The sequence below is a fragment of the Bufo gargarizans genome, chromosome 9, assembly GCF_014858855.1.
Source record: "Bufo gargarizans isolate SCDJY-AF-19 chromosome 9, ASM1485885v1, whole genome shotgun sequence".
Taxonomy (NCBI): Eukaryota; Metazoa; Chordata; class Amphibia; order Anura; family Bufonidae; genus Bufo; species Bufo gargarizans.
Genome location: NC_058088.1, coordinates 97,939,161 through 97,954,997, shown reverse-complemented (window position 1 = coordinate 97,954,997; position 15,837 = coordinate 97,939,161). Strand labels below are relative to the sequence as shown.

Sequence of the window (15,837 nt, the reverse complement as noted above, 5' to 3'; positions counted from 1 at the left end):
AAGGCTGGAGCTTCACTTCAAGACAAATATCATTACAAGGTCAGAGTAATCATTGAATATTATTGCATTTTTAAGTTTCCATTTTTCATACATACATTCTTAATTTTGTAAACATTTGTTTTTTCTGCTTCCTTTTGTCATCCACTTTTAAGGTATGCAGTTTTATTTTACATATTTATTTTACATTAGTTTTTCCTCATCTCCTCCTACATTATCTAGACCTTAATACCAGTTTATGAATGAATAATGCTCCTGGAAATTATATTCAGATCTTATGTTCAAATCAAAGGACTGCAGTTAAAGAGATGATAATTTGATAGTGACATCCATGTTGCTTTGGTTTTGCTATGTAGGACACATTGAAATTATATATACATAGTGAAAAGTTATTGAAATGCAGCAAATGTTTAAAAACTTTTTCATTGGTTTATGTTATAGAAATTCATAAATTAGTGATGAATTTGTATTCTTGTGTATTTTCACTACAGTAGATTTTATAATTGTCCAGGACATTACATGGAACCTTTGAGAGAGTGCACAGAGCAGTTTATCTTATATTTTGTATAGTATTTAAAAAAAAACTATGGATTTGGATATGGCTGTTTGTCTCAGTTATTCAAACATCTGACTATTGGGATGTATAAGTGTAAAGGGCCCTTTACACAGGCTGAGAATCTGCCAGCTAATCGGTGCTGATGATTACCCGATGAACGAGTAAAATGCTAGTTCATCGGGTAATTGGATCGTTTGTATAGGCACCTAAATTGTCATTTGCAGGCAACAGATCATCCTATGTAAGCAGCCTCTGCTGCCACAAAACAACTGTATGAGGACAAGCCATGGCATTAGCGATTGCTCCTCCCCATACTATGGAGGAGATCGCTGCATGTACACGCAGCAGTCTTTTTCACTGTAGAGCAGGCACTTGCCAGAAAAGGAGCGTTTACTTCCCGACAATCATCTGCAAAATTGGCCAGTGTAAAGGGGCCTTTAGTCATCTAGAGCAGTATAACTTGGATTATGTGGATAAATGTCTAATTTCCTTTCTCTTTCAGATCTCTTTCTGGGCGAATAGTTGGAGGAGTGTGGTGGTTCTTCACTTTGATCATAATCTCCTCCTATACTGCCAACTTAGCTGCTTTCCTCACAGTGGAAAGGATGGTGTCACCCATTGAGAGTGCAGAAGATCTGGCTAAACAAACAGAAATAGCTTATGGTACTTTGGATTCTGGCTCTACCAAAGAATTTTTTAGGGTATGTTCTTTATTAATTTTCTTGTTCACACAATATAGTCTTACATTAAGCGTATAAATTGGTATTATGTGCTTTTGACTGGCTTCTAATACATCATATGATTACAGCACTTTATGTCTTGAGAAGAAATTTTTAGGCTTTGTTTAGTTCTCCAATTACATGAATATTTTATCACGAAATGTTTGTTTACTCACGGCCCATATGCTAATTAGATGCAATGTGCCCACTGGGCAGTGCTTAAATGGGTTATCCCATGATTGGTGTAAAAAATGAACATCATATATAACATAATAATCTCTTTCAAACAAAGCTAGAACCAGCCCTGTACCTCACATGCATCCAGAGATCTCCTCATTCATTGCTCCAATTATTTGGCAATGCTTCTTCTAGATTTATTTCGGGCTGACAACTCAGGACATGCCTCCTTTCTCAGGGGGTGTGTCCTTTCTCAGGGAATATGTCCACTCTGCTATAGCTTTCTCCCTGTAACTGTAAGTCTGACCAAAGATCCAGCTGGTGGCAGTTGAAAGATGGAACCAAGTACTTGCATCCATCTCTGAGACATGGTCACAGATATAAAGAAAAGAACAAACAGCAGGTGGTGCTATACATATACATTTTATTGAATAACTCAGCAGCTATACTAAGTTGTTAATTTAATGCAATTAGAAAAGCATTCAAGTGCTGCTTTGAAAATCTAGAATTGTGTTTGTGGGACAACCCCTTAAAGGCAGGAAGCATCCTGAGGTTTCACTAGTTACTCCTTCCAGACTCTTCCCTATTGGTCTTGATTTTTTTTCAGTTATTGTTGCACTGTGACAGTCAACAAAAGTATGTTTTAACTTGTTTCCATGTCGCCTATTTAGTAGTGTCAGTGGTTTGAGGGGTTGGAAAAGTGGCTGCCCACACAAAAGTGTTTTTGTGTGTATGGCTGCTCATCATCTTTTGATAGCTGGGAGTGCAGGTCTTCAGTCTGAAGCAATGTTTTTTGGCATTGCTGCAGTAAAGAGAGGGGCACTCCTGCTCCATGCTCACTGGGGATATCCCCTACGATTGGGTTTCCTTGTGACCCAATTGGAGACTCGCAAAAGCCTTCTGCTGTCATCCCTGGGGACCCACAAAGGACCCCAAAGCTGTCTGTTTAGTAACCCTGCTTCTAATACACACACTAGGGTTGCCCAAACAGTTTGCTGTGTCATAGAGACACAAATTATAATCTATTGGCATACAGAAGTACGTTTATATAAGTTTAATGTACATTTTTAAAATAGGGAAAAAATATTATACCTAACGAGATAAAAAATAAACAAGAAAGTCCAGAAGAAGCTATTATTTTGTAATAATAAAAATAGAAAAGACCTACATGCACTCGGTATCCATACAACTGAAGAATTGCTAGGTTATTTATTGTAACATGAACGGTATAACAAAATGGACAAAGACACCTAAAAGAGCTTTTTTTATATTTGCACAGCAGAAAAATTAGTTATTAAGTAGCAAGGGGCAAAAAATAGTCAAGTCTTGACAAAAAAAATGAGGCCTCAAATATGTATGTCATTGAAAAGTGAAAAAAAAAATTGTTATGGCTAATGAAATGCAGGGAGGGGGAAATTATAAAATGTTGCCTTTAATTAGGGGGTTAATATGGCTGTTCATATACTTCTTGTACAGGTTCTTCTGGCTCCCCTGGTAGAGATGTAATTTGTTCATTATTCCATCTAAGATGGTGATAGGTTAATGTGGCCCCTTGTGCCATGATTGTTTCAGAGTGACATAGTAGTTAGGCCCAGTAGAGCACAAGAACTGTTGCCTTTGGCAGGCTAACTGATCTTTAAAAGAGGCAGCTCTTCCAGTCAATGAGAAATGGTGTATGCCAGTAAGTAGTGAGTGCCCTGTGTAAAGCTGGATCCAGGAAGAGCACATTCAGTACCAAGTCAAATTAGAGCTGGTGCTGGTGTAGAATGGACTCCCCACATGATAGCAGGGAGAGTGAATCTCCCCTCAGAGACAGAGACGGTGAGTCTGAAAGGCAAATAGAGGTAGAAGCCTTACAAGTAGGCATACTATAGAACAAGGCAAAGTCCCAGGACTAAAGGTCCCTATACACTAGCCAAACGTCGGCCAGAAAATCATACGAACACTCTTTAGCCAATATCTGCCGGCATTCATTGGGTAATATGATTGTTTGTGCGGTCACCAAAAACATTATTTGCAGGCAGCAGATCGTGCAGTCTAAACACGTTCTGCTGCTGGCAAACAATGATTCTGTATGGGGACAAGCGATGGCATTAGCGATCGCTCCTCCTCATATTGTAAAGGTGATTGCTGCAAGCAGGGTCATTACCATAGCGGCAGACCATGTGACTGCTATGGGACCCAGGGAAAGTGGGGGCCCAATTTGGGATCATCTCCTCTTCTACTAGCAAAGAAAATGTGGTCAGAAATCTACCCTCTAAAGAAACAACTTTTAGCAAACGGAACAGTGGAAAAAATGGACCACAGGTCATTGAAAGGAGTTTAGGCGGAAACCCTTCTGTCCTTTGTGTGGGGCCTGGTTTTATCCTTGCTATGGGGCCCTTACTTCTCTATGTACACCACTGGATGCAAGTAAATGTGGTGGTCTCCATCACCGATGAGCAGGCGATTGTTGGGAAGGAGCGCTGCCTTCCTGACAATTGTCTGCTTGATTGAACAGTGTAGAGGAGCCTCAAGTCTCAGAACAGGCAAGTGGAAGTATGGGAAGGAGAGCCATCATGTGTAGAACTTATACCATAGTTTTGTGCAGCATTCAATATATGTAACACGTATTGAAAATACTGTGCACACCTTCTGAGGCCATACCTTTTTTGCAACTCAGCCTTACTTACAGTTGTCCTATGGTGCTAGGGGTTCTACAGGGTATGAGTGGTGAAGCTCAAGTGAGAAGATTGTAAAAACCCTTATACACTGTATTATAACTACTAGTACAGGGTTGAGTGCATGGCACCACAGAGAGGAATCCCTGAGGTCCCGTATAAGGTATAGTATGATGTACATGTTTTTCCTGGAGTATTTTCAAGCTGTCCTTAGTATAAGTGAAGCAAGTGGGCTCCAAAAAGAAATGCGAATAAGCAGGTTTTGTAACAGTAAGATTGCAAGGCTATGAGGTAGAATGCAATATTATAAGAGGACAAACAGATTTCCAACCACATTTGACGGTCTTCTCTGTCTAGCTTAAAGTGATTGTCTGGGCTTTACTTAGGAAAGTCCATCACCAGAGGTCTGTGCCGGAACTATAAAGCTCCATAAACCTTGTAGTGGACAGTGCACTGCAGTGCCGCTTCCATTGAAGTCAATATATAATTAATAGGAGCAATGCTACAGTGAGAAGCGCTGTCTACTACTTGGTTGAGAGAGCTGTTCAGTTCCAGTGATGACTTCCAGTAATGGAACTACAGCCAAATCACAAACCCCTGTCAATCAGCTAGTGATGGCCAGCCAGGCCCTCACTTAGTAAAGCCTGCACAACCCTCTTAATATCAGGTGTTTTGGTTTTCAAGTAGAATCAACATTTGTTGGATAGAAGTATATCTACATGGCTAATAAAAGGCTTACTATATTTATTGCAGAGATCAAAGATAGCAGTCTATGAAAAAATGTGGTCGTACATGAAGTCGGCAGAACCATCTGTGTTTACAAAAACAACCGATGATGGTGTGGCTCGTGTTCGAAAGTCTAAAGGAAAATTTGCCTTCCTACTGGAATCTACAATGAATGAATACATCGAGCAGAGGAAGCCATGTGACACCATGAAAGTTGGCGGCAACCTGGATTCTAAAGGATATGGCGTGGCAACTCCAAAAGGCTCAGCATTAAGGTGGGTGGAATAATATAACAATATGTGTTGTTATAGTATTCCACCTTCCCTGATGTATTGTGTTGTTCTTTACTTTCTTGTGGATGTTTAAGGTAACATGGTTTACTTTTAACATGGCAGGATGGTAAAAGGCATAACTTCCTTTTTTTCATTTTTATTTTTTCGTGTGTTCTTTCTGTTATATTTTTCATTTTTTTACCTACTGGCTTTTTAATGTAAATGTTAAAAGCCATATGTTATTACCATATGCTCAATGTTATTTGCATGATGTGGTGTTTGTGGTTATTTCCCTGAAAAAACTATCCACCCCTCCCCCATCCTGCATTTATGTTTTATATATATATTATTCCCCTTCCATAGCAGAAGCCACCTTATTATATTTAAACTAGTTTTTGGTGTTATTAACTTTATAACTGTATTTGAAACCCTAGACAATTTGTCCTCTTGTGCTCCTTTTTCACATATTTCAATTTCCTTAGTAGAGATGTGCGATTTTTTTCGCTGAATTTGGTGAATTTCTGATGCAATTTATTTACTTAAAATCAAACTTACAGAACAATCTGAAAGTAACTAAAAATGTGATGACAACGGAACTATGTTTTTTTTTTCTCGCAAAATTGCATAGAAAGTATATATTTTGGTGAACATTTAAAAATTTCACCATAATCTGGCTAAACTACAGAATTGCATGATATAAAATCTTATTTCTAGTTAAGGCAAATTTTACTATAATGAAATTTGCACAGAATATTTAAAGACATTCGCACAACTCTATGCCTAAAAGCCTTTTGTACATTTTCTTACAAGTTATGTTTTATCGTTTCAAGAAATGCTGTTAACCTGGCAGTATTAAAACTGAATGAGCAAGGACTCTTGGACAAATTGAAAAACAAATGGTGGTACGACAAAGGAGAATGCGGCAGCGGGGGAGGTGACTCCAAGGTCAGCCTCAATGTCACCACAATCGGGTACCTTAGTCAAGAGTAATCGGCAAGACTGTTATTTTGGTAAAGACAACAAAACTCACATTTCTAATGAAGTAATAAACCAGTGGATCATTAAATACATTATACTCACAGGAGCTCTGGCTTTTATCCTTATAAAAGAAGGAAGGATTGTATATAGGTTTGGATACCTTTTCCACTCAGAAATGCAAAAATTGAGATATAATGGCCTCCAAATATACAAGTTGACAGCAAAAAGTCCTTTATCAGGCACAGTATTTAATATCTTGATAAAAGGTATGGTGTTGGAAAATCTGGTCATCAGTACTATAGTGCAGTTTATTGAATAATATAATTTGACAAGTCTCTAACTGCAGAAGGCTGTCATAATAAAGCAGAAGTCCACGAGGAAGACATTTTTCCCCTTTTTTTTGTAGTAGCAAGCAAGTGAACAGCTAGGAAGCTTAACATCAAGGTCTATTAGTCCCAACTGAATTAGTAGTTGTACCTTATCTTTAAAAATTAAACCACAAGACATAAAAAAATAGTTCCTGTTTTTTGGATTGCCTATACTCTACCATAGTGTTCCTCGATCACTGGTAAGTAAATAGATGCCAGACAAAGGGAAGGGAACTTTTTTACTATAGAAGGTTATGAGAGGAATTAAACAGTCATTGGCAAAGACTGATGCCCAGAACAGATTTTGAAAACCAAAGCTGATGTGTAAAATCACAATATAGTAGTATGTCTTAATAGGGTAATCAGCTTACAACAATGTCAATTGACTTGCTTAAGATAAGGTCACACTTGCGTAGTGAGCTCCGGCATATATACCAGCTTTTGGCAGGACAAGCTGAAAGCCGGCATATATGCCAGAGAGTGGCCGTATCCCAACCAGATTCCATTATAGAGAATGGGGATCTAGCGATGCTCGGTGGTATCCAGCTATGGTATCCAGCAGATACAGTGAACTCTGGCAGTCTGTTCCTGCACCAGAGGAATATGGACATGCCTCTGTACCTAGATAGTTTATGATGAGACCATAGTATAGACTGGAGGGGCTCATGGAAGGACACCTACTAATACTAAAGGACCCTTTAATTTGCCCGATGTTAAGGCAAATTATTGCTAACGAGTGTTTGTATGAACGCTCGTTAGAAATAATCTGCCTATGTAAAGGTAGCACCAATTACCCAATGGACCAGTGAAAGGCTCCTTCTCCATACTGTGGAAGAGATCACTGCATGTAAATGCAGCTGTCTCCTCCACGAGCAAGTGATTGTCAGGAAGGAACGCTTTCTTCCCAACATTAGCTTGCTAAATTGGGCCATGTAAAGGAGCCTTTAAGCTACTTTTACACAACCGTATTTCAGTTAGTATTTTGCATCAGTATTTGTAAGCCAACAAAAAGTAAAATAGAAAGATATATCCTTATTTTGAATCCATTACTTGTTTTTGCTTTATGCGAAAATACTGACCACAATATTATCATGTGAAAAAGCTCATCAGTCCAGACGGCCAGAAAACTCCTTTACAGAGTTGTCTAGCACTAGAAAACATGGCTGCTTCCTTTCAGAAACAGCACCTTTCCATGGCCTATGTTTGGTATTGCAGCTCCATTGAGGTGAAAGGGTTGAATGGCAGTACCATACACAGCCTGTGGATAGGTGTGGTGCTATTTTTGGTAAAAAGCAAAGATGTTTTTCTAATCCTATAAAATCGTTTTAAGATCTCAGCTTGGGAGCTGATTTGGAACTTGATAAAGAAAATTGTGTCCTTTGATGTGTTAAATATGTCACCACACCTCCAAAATACTAAATAGACGTGTGTTCAGGGACAGTAGCATTTCATAATAAGACAACAATACAGATAATTGTTATTTTATAAAAGTAATTTGATTGTTGTAATTTAGACACTAACCTCAGATACAGCAGAAAAGGACCTGATGAAGCTATTAACATACCATAAATCTCTCAGTGGAAAAGATATCCTGGCCTACATTCAGTCTGGAAAGTTACCTAATTCTAAACCACATCTCCTCCTAATTAGCACGTTGTTTCTATTATTCCTTTAACAGTGTGTGCCGATTACTCAAAGCGATATAGGCAGGACCTGGTAATTTAGTGTCACTTGTAGTGTTAAAACTAAGGTGATATTCAGGTTGCCTGCAGTTCAAGATCTTTGTGTCCAGGGTCCCTGCTTTATCGCTTTGTATAGTATGAAAATAGTTTTAAGATTGAATAACATAAAATAACATAATATAATGTTATTTATGTTATTTCCCACGTGAAGAACTCCCGTAAACCTTGCAGTATTGAAACTCAGTGAACAAGGCATCTTAGACAAGCTGAAAAACAAATGGTGGTACGATAAGGGTGAATGTGGAGCCAAGGACTCCGGAAGTAAGGTCAGTCGCAGAAGGTCTTTTGAATTGATTAGAAGTCCCATTCTGACTCACCCTTCATGCACACACTTTTATTTCTTTTTAAAGAACAGTCCAGTAATATTAATAAGCCATAAAGACTGACAATACAAGAAGCACACAGTCATATCTTTAAACTCAATGGGGAAGATTTACTAATCCATGATGATCCTTAATACCCTGTCGAGAGTCATCAAATACATCCAACAAAAAAAACTTTGTAAATATTTCCTAAAAACAATATATTCCTATGAAAACATCTACATAGTAACAGCAAGTAAAATAGTTGATGTGATGAGCAAATGCAATGTGGTTTTGTTAGTAGAAGTGAATGAGCTATATTTTTCTAAAAACGCATTGTAATATTTGTTATTCCACTATTTTGCACATTGGGGTAGATTTACTGAAGATTACAGATTCTTTAATAAGGGCTTGAAGTTAGTTTTAAACTATTTAAATTATTCAATTTCCACTTGAATTCAATGTATAGGCATACATGTATCATAACTGGGGATGTCATGACCTTAAAGGGGGTTGGCCCATCTTGCACTTTGGTAGCATATTGCTAGGATATACCACCAATATCTAATAGGTGAGGGTTTCTGCTCTGCAACCCGGACCTATATCTAGAACAGGGCTCCCAAAGTAAAGGAAAGTGCACTACACGTGCCCTTTATTCATTTCTATGGGAATTCTGAATACAGCTGAACCAGTGTGAACTATTTCCAGAACTGTAATGTAAGTGTATGGCGAGTGCATTGTGCAAGTGTTATTACCTGTCCATTTACCTTTGTGAGAGTTCCAGAAATAGCCTATTTTCAGCACTCTCATAGAAATGAATAGAGGGTGCTACGTTTGCATGGTGCACCCTTGTTCACTTTGAGGGTCCTGTTATAGAGATAGGTGCGGGTTCCAGAGGTGGGACCCATACTTAGAAGACATTGGTGCCATATGCTAGCGATTTGCCACCAAAGTGTGAGGTGGGCCCACCCCTTTAAGTGCTGACATTGAGGGCCACCATGTAAACCTAGGGCCTTTGCTCATAAAAGAGCACAATTTTAAATCTGTCTACTGCTAGTTGTAAGGCATGATATTTATTAGCTCAGTCCCTTCCATGCAAATTGTATATATTGTGAATATGTGTGTGTGTGTGTGTGTGTGTGTGTGTGTGTGTGTATATATATATATATATATATATATATATATAGCGATGAAAAATCAGAGCAGCACTCCTGATAATAAATGTGTGGGTGCCAGCGGTGAACACACCTTACCAAGGTGTAAATTTAGAATAAATGAAAGACACCGCAGCACTCCATTTGGTGAAAAAAGTGGGTCCCACTTTTTTCACCAAATGGAGTGCTGCGGTGTCTTTCATTTATTCTATATATATATATATATACCAGAGATCAGCGAAACTGGCAAGATTCGGTTTATTTCAAGTTAGCTGAATTTTTTGAAAATTTTGGTTCAGGTACGAATAGAAAATTCTCTTGCAATTATCTTGTCTCAATTGAATTTCACTTTGGAAGTCTATCTTGTTAATGTGAAATTGAACCAAAATAGTGAACTAAAATTGCTTCAGGTGTTGTCTGTTTTTGCTATACTGATGATGTTTTCTTAAGTGAATAAGGGGGATACATCCCATTGAGGTGAATTGGGATAGCAGGAGCTATAACTATTTGCTACTGAAAAGCAATTAGATAAACCATAAAGAAAACACAGTATCCATATGAGTGCTGTCATTTTACCTCAGCAAACTGGCAGAGGTGCTTTCCAGCCACACATCTGCAACTAGCTCTTACAGGACAAATACCCTTTATCAGAGTAAAGAAGATGACAACAGCTTTTCTAGTTGCAAGGCTTTAGTGGGAAACTCTGGGTGGGTATTATTTCTATTACGGAGACCAGTTGATATACATGACGACTATTGTAGGCTATACAACACAAATCTTGATTTTGTCATGTTCTTTATTAAGGAATGAACATGAAAAAGAGTTCAAGGTGATGACTTGGCCTCCAAATTCCCCAGATTATAATCCAATTGAGCATCGGTGGGATGTGCTAGAAAAAAAGAAATCCAATCCATGACTGCCAGATTAGACAGGAGGCCTTTAGGGCTCCTATGAAGTCCATGCCCTGACTGTTCAGAACTGTTTTGCAGCAAAATGTTGACCTACCCAATATTAAGCAGTTGCTTTTAACTTTATGGTTTTGTAGAACCCAGAAAAGACAAGTTTCATATCATTATATGGTACAGGAAGATGTTTGGATGACTCATCATGCTCAGAGAAATAATTTGTTTTCGTTTTTCTTAAATCTTCGCTTGGGCTCTGTCTTTAACCATTAGTGATTTTGGAATCTGACTTCCTTCTCTGGCTTATGGGGATGGAAGCCTGCTTCTGCACTCATTAGTGATGGGTAGCATAGTGTGAGTGAAGATATTTATGACAGCCTTCTTCTGCGTGAATTTACATAAAACTATATTTTCTTCTATTTAATATCTCCCACCCCCCTATGTTACTGCCCTGTGACATTGCAGTATATACAGTACATGTTATGAGGTCTTCTTTAATTATAAGAGATCCTTAGAGTTCCAGGAGGAAAATCCCCAAACAATACTCAGCCGCCATCAGTTTAAAGTGTTGAAAATTTAATTGAAATCAGCTTGAAATAACGACGGAAGAAATTGTGTGGGGTTCTTTTCCTGTTCAAAAGATCGGAGTATTGAAGAACCTTGCAAAAATTGTTCACCCCATTTCCCCAAACATAACAGTCTTTATGACCCTACAAACTTTTGTAACCAAAGAAGACAGCATTGCAGCTGTGCTCTTAAATGGTTGGCCTCATTATGTAAAATTATATAACAAACAGGTAATTTTCTAACTGCATATGACGCCCTGCTCCTGTTACTCCTCCTTCCCTTCACTGAATCTCAATTCACTGCTCAGATACATCTTCAGTAAGAAAAAAAAACAGGCTGCCTGCTTACTGAAGGACAAGACTACATATACGTTTATGAAGAGGGCAGGGAATCAGAGTAGGAGGAAGAGAAGGAAGGAAGGGGCTGATTCAGAAAGGCACAGACAAGCGACTGATACAGAGAGACTATTGGTAGTTTGTAAGTGATTTTCTGTCTTAATTAAGGACTGGATTCACATCTAAATTGCTCAGTTCCGTTACTGCTGCTGCTTCTGACAGCGTGCTACAGAGATTTAGGAAGCATATTCTCCAGTTTCACCATATTCTGTGTCTGGGCAGACATGATTCCAGCTATTTACCACCCAGGCAGATTAAAGAGGGAAAAAATTCTCAAACATGCCAAATAAAAGTCATATTATGGCCAGAAGTAGTGTAATTCCTCATGTATATAGCTTTTGAAATTTGGTTCCTTTCAGTTGCTTAGTTCTAACTTCATTCTAAGCAACATAGAAACAAAGTAACAGTTTATAAGGCTGAAAAAATACATCTGTCCATCCAGTTAAGACTGTTATCCTGCAAATTGATCCAGAGGAAGGCAAAAAACCCTGTGAGGTAAAAGCCAATTTTCCTCACTTTAAGGGACAAGAATTCCTTCCCAACTCCAATCAGGCAATCAGAATAACTCCCTGGATCAACGACCCCTCTCTAGTAGCTATAGCCTGTAATATTATTACACTCCAGAAATACATCCATGCTCCTCTTGAACTCTTTTAGTGAACTCCCCATCACCACCTCCTCAGGCAGAGAGTTCCATAGTCTCACTGCTCTTACCGTAAAGAATCCTCTTTTATGTTTGTGTACAAACCTTCTTTCCTCCAGACGCAGAGGATGTCCCCTCGTCACAGTCCTGGGGATAAATAGATGATGGGATAGATTTCTGTACTGACCCCTGATATATTTATACATAGTTATTAGATGTCCCCTTAGTCATCTTATTTCTAAAGTGAATAACCCTAATTTTGATAATCTTTCAGGGTACTGTAGTTGCCCCATTCCAGTTATTACTTTAGTTGCCCTCCTCTGGACCTTCTCCAGCTCTGCTATGTCTGCCTTAATCACAGGAGCCCAGAACTGCACACAATACTCCATGTGTTGTCTGACTAGCGATTTGTAAAGTGACAGGACTATGTTCTCATCACGGGCATCTATGCCCCTTTTGATATCCATTATCTTATTGGCCTTGGCAGCAGCTGCCGGACACTGGTTTCTACAGCTTAGTTTGCTGATCACTAAAATTTCACAGCAGGAAATTATATCCATTACAGCAGCAATAAAGAATGTAGTACATTTTTCATAATCTGTAGTTTGCATAGCAATGCCACAATGAAGGGACACAACCTATCAATGCAACAATGAGTTGTTGATGGCTGCCATTTTCTATTATAAGTTTTGGAAAACTTAGAAGAAAAATACTTTACTTTGATTTTATAATCCTGTGCAACTCCATTATTCTTGATTGTGGTTAGCATCTACAGATGCAGCCGACCTAAACTTGATGGTTAATGTGTTAAGTAACAAATGGTAAAAAAAAAGGTTCACTAACTTTTTAAATGTATTTCAAAGGCTTTTGTCAAAAGATGACACAAGATAACACTGTGACATGTCTTATCAGAGTTATCAGAGTCAATTTTAGCTCGGCTACATCTGTATTTACAATTTTCTATGACCATATTGAGATGGAGATTGATGAAAATTTTTTGCTTACACTCCTTAAAATTCTCCTTCTATATTGTTATGAATGCTGGATTATATAAAAAGAATTTTATATACATTTTTTTCATACCAGTTCTGAATTACATCTATCCTTTTATTTCTAAAATATAATTACCCACATTTTATTCTCCTCCCATTTGCTAGGAAAAGGGTTAACTTCTATAATATGCAGAGACCCAGGAATTTGGGTTTCAATAAAATACTGCACAGTTCTTATAAAAGCACAGATAACTATTTGCATTGCAAATCTAAGTCAATTATATTAACGTATTTCATTCCTTTTTGTAATTCCTTATGTCTAACTACAACAGGCCTTCACCTTTTTTTATTTTAAGTAACCAGTCATTCATGCATGTACACAATGAAAATAGATTCATACATAAAAGAAGTTGTTAAGTGTGACTGCTTCAGTCCTACTAATATCCATCCATTAGCCCCTTGAACCATGTAAATGCCAACAGTTCCCAAAGCTGAATATTACTGAAACATTCTTCTCCAGAATCAGCATTTTGATCTCCTCTCTTATCAGATCAGTGGGAGGCAACCAAGGTGATAAGCTGCTTGAAGGGGAATTTTCATTTTAACAATAGGCTCAAAAACTATTTGATAACTATCACCAAAATGTGCCTTCGTAGTTCTGGAAAAATAGCACATAGTCAATATCCATCACTTCAAACTGGCTATTTTCTGCACTTCTGCTGACAATACCATAGTAAATCTACCCCATTGTGTTAAAGGGATGCATGTTATGGACAATATTCATCCTAAGGATCTTGACCTAAGACAGTTAATTTTAATAGTGACATAGCACTGCTTAGTTCATCTCACCTACATATCTAGTTATTTTGGTAATTTAAAATACTTTTTTTAAATAAAAAATATAATTTTCTCAGTTTTCTTTAACTTTATAATTCTAGGGAAGAACTATGAATACATCACTATTTTATAGTACCACTTTTTTTAATAAAGCATTACTATTTTTAGTGTCCAGACTTATTTTTCGGATTAGTCTGTCCGTAGCTCACTCCATCAGCATTCATACATGTCGTGTATTCACTTATCTTGCTGTTGTTGAGATCAGTCCAGTACAGTTGATTGAAATATTTTTGGCAAATGCAACAGTAAAATATGAACACAACAAAATAATTCATTAAAACACTACTCGGATGACCGGAATTAATTCATTCGTTTGAGATCATTCAGTAGTGATTTAAAATACTTTCTTTGGTCAATGTTTATATTTTGATATATTTTACTTTATATGAAAAAAGACAGTTAAGAAACAAATGAACACATTTCAGGAGAATTAAGATGTATTATGGGATTAGATTTACTAGGGTACATCCGGATTAATGCCAGTTATCTTTATTCTGTTTAAGTTTTCAATCTGCATGAAAAAGATTATAGCTTAGTAATTCTGAGTAACCATAGCTTATCTATAATACATGTTTGTATTAAATACCCTTACATATGCAGATATCCAGAGAAGGTATATGCATGACCAATCCCCAAGGTTATAATTTAGAGAACGGCAAGCAGATTTGCGGAATTTGTGGCTTGTTTTTTAGTTGCTATGGCTAAGCATGTTGGTGGTAATGGTGGAAGTGAATAGTTGTAAGCTTTTCATGATTTTATATGGTATGGAATAAGAAACTAGTTATTTAATTAATAATTGTGATAAAGTACAGAATACATAAAAATTTCTATTCTTTACGTTGACTGAATTTGCAAAATGTAAAGCCTGGAAACTATTATGTATTTTAAAGAATTTATTGCTATACCTTTTTATAAAAGCATGCTTAAAACCAGTTATTTATTATATTATTGTGCAACTTTAAATTCTAAAAATGAATAATTATGCAGAGGAAAAAAATGATCAGGGTAGATGTTGATCCAAACTCTAAGCCAATGTAAATTATTCAATTAGCCTCACAGTGTTGTTCATTTCTCTTAGGACAAGACCAGTGCCCTGAGCCTAAGTAATGTTGCAGGGGTGTTCTATATCCTCGTTGGAGGTCTTGGACTAGCCATGATGGTGGCTTTGATAGAGTTCTGCTACAAATCGCGAGCAGAATCAAAAAGAATGAAACTTACAAAGAATGCACAAAACTTTAAACCTCCTCCTGCAACCAGCACCCAGAATTACGCTACATACAGAGAAGGTTATAATGTCTATGGAACAGAAAGTGTTAAAATTTAAGGGTATGGTTTGTAAAAACTTTGGTATCTTTTTGTTAATGGAATATAGTAAAGACTTTCTGTTGGTGACAAGTTTGGTAAAACATTGGGCTAATGAATGTTCTTAACCTAACTTAGGCAGGTGCAACTGTGCTAGTCTGGTTTATGGCAGTTGTAACCATAACGTACTTGTTTTGGTCATGCATAAAGCTTGGGTAAGGTAGAACTAACATTATTTAAATTGTTGTTAACATATATGAAAAAACAACTTTTTTTTTTCCTTGGAGAACATGACCAAACCTATATATGTGACACCGTACACTGTGTCTAGGGCTGGACTGGGAACTTAAAGGGGTTGTGTCACTTCAGCAAATGGCATTTATGTAGAGAAAGTTAATACAAGGCACTTACTAATGTATTGTTATTATCCAAATTGCCGCCTTTGCTGGCTGTATTTATTTTTCCATCACATTATACACTGCTCATTT

The 15,837-nt window shown here is 37.4% G+C and overlaps 1 protein-coding gene across 1 annotated transcript in view; it reads left to right on the top strand.

Annotated features, from left to right (window-relative positions):
• The window catches only part of GRIA3 (glutamate ionotropic receptor AMPA type subunit 3), a 336,547-nt gene extending 321,176 nt beyond the window's left edge, over positions 1-15,371 (top strand). Inside the window, exons 12-15 of the mRNA XM_044305700.1 lie at positions 1,056-1,254; positions 4,863-5,110; positions 8,347-8,461; positions 15,126-15,371. Coding sequence (XP_044161635.1) covers positions 1,056-1,254; positions 4,863-5,110; positions 8,347-8,461; positions 15,126-15,371 — 808 coding nt within the window. The remainder of the gene's footprint in view (positions 1-1,055; positions 1,255-4,862; positions 5,111-8,346; positions 8,462-15,125) is intronic.
• The last annotated feature ends 466 nt before the right edge of the window (positions 15,372-15,837 follow it).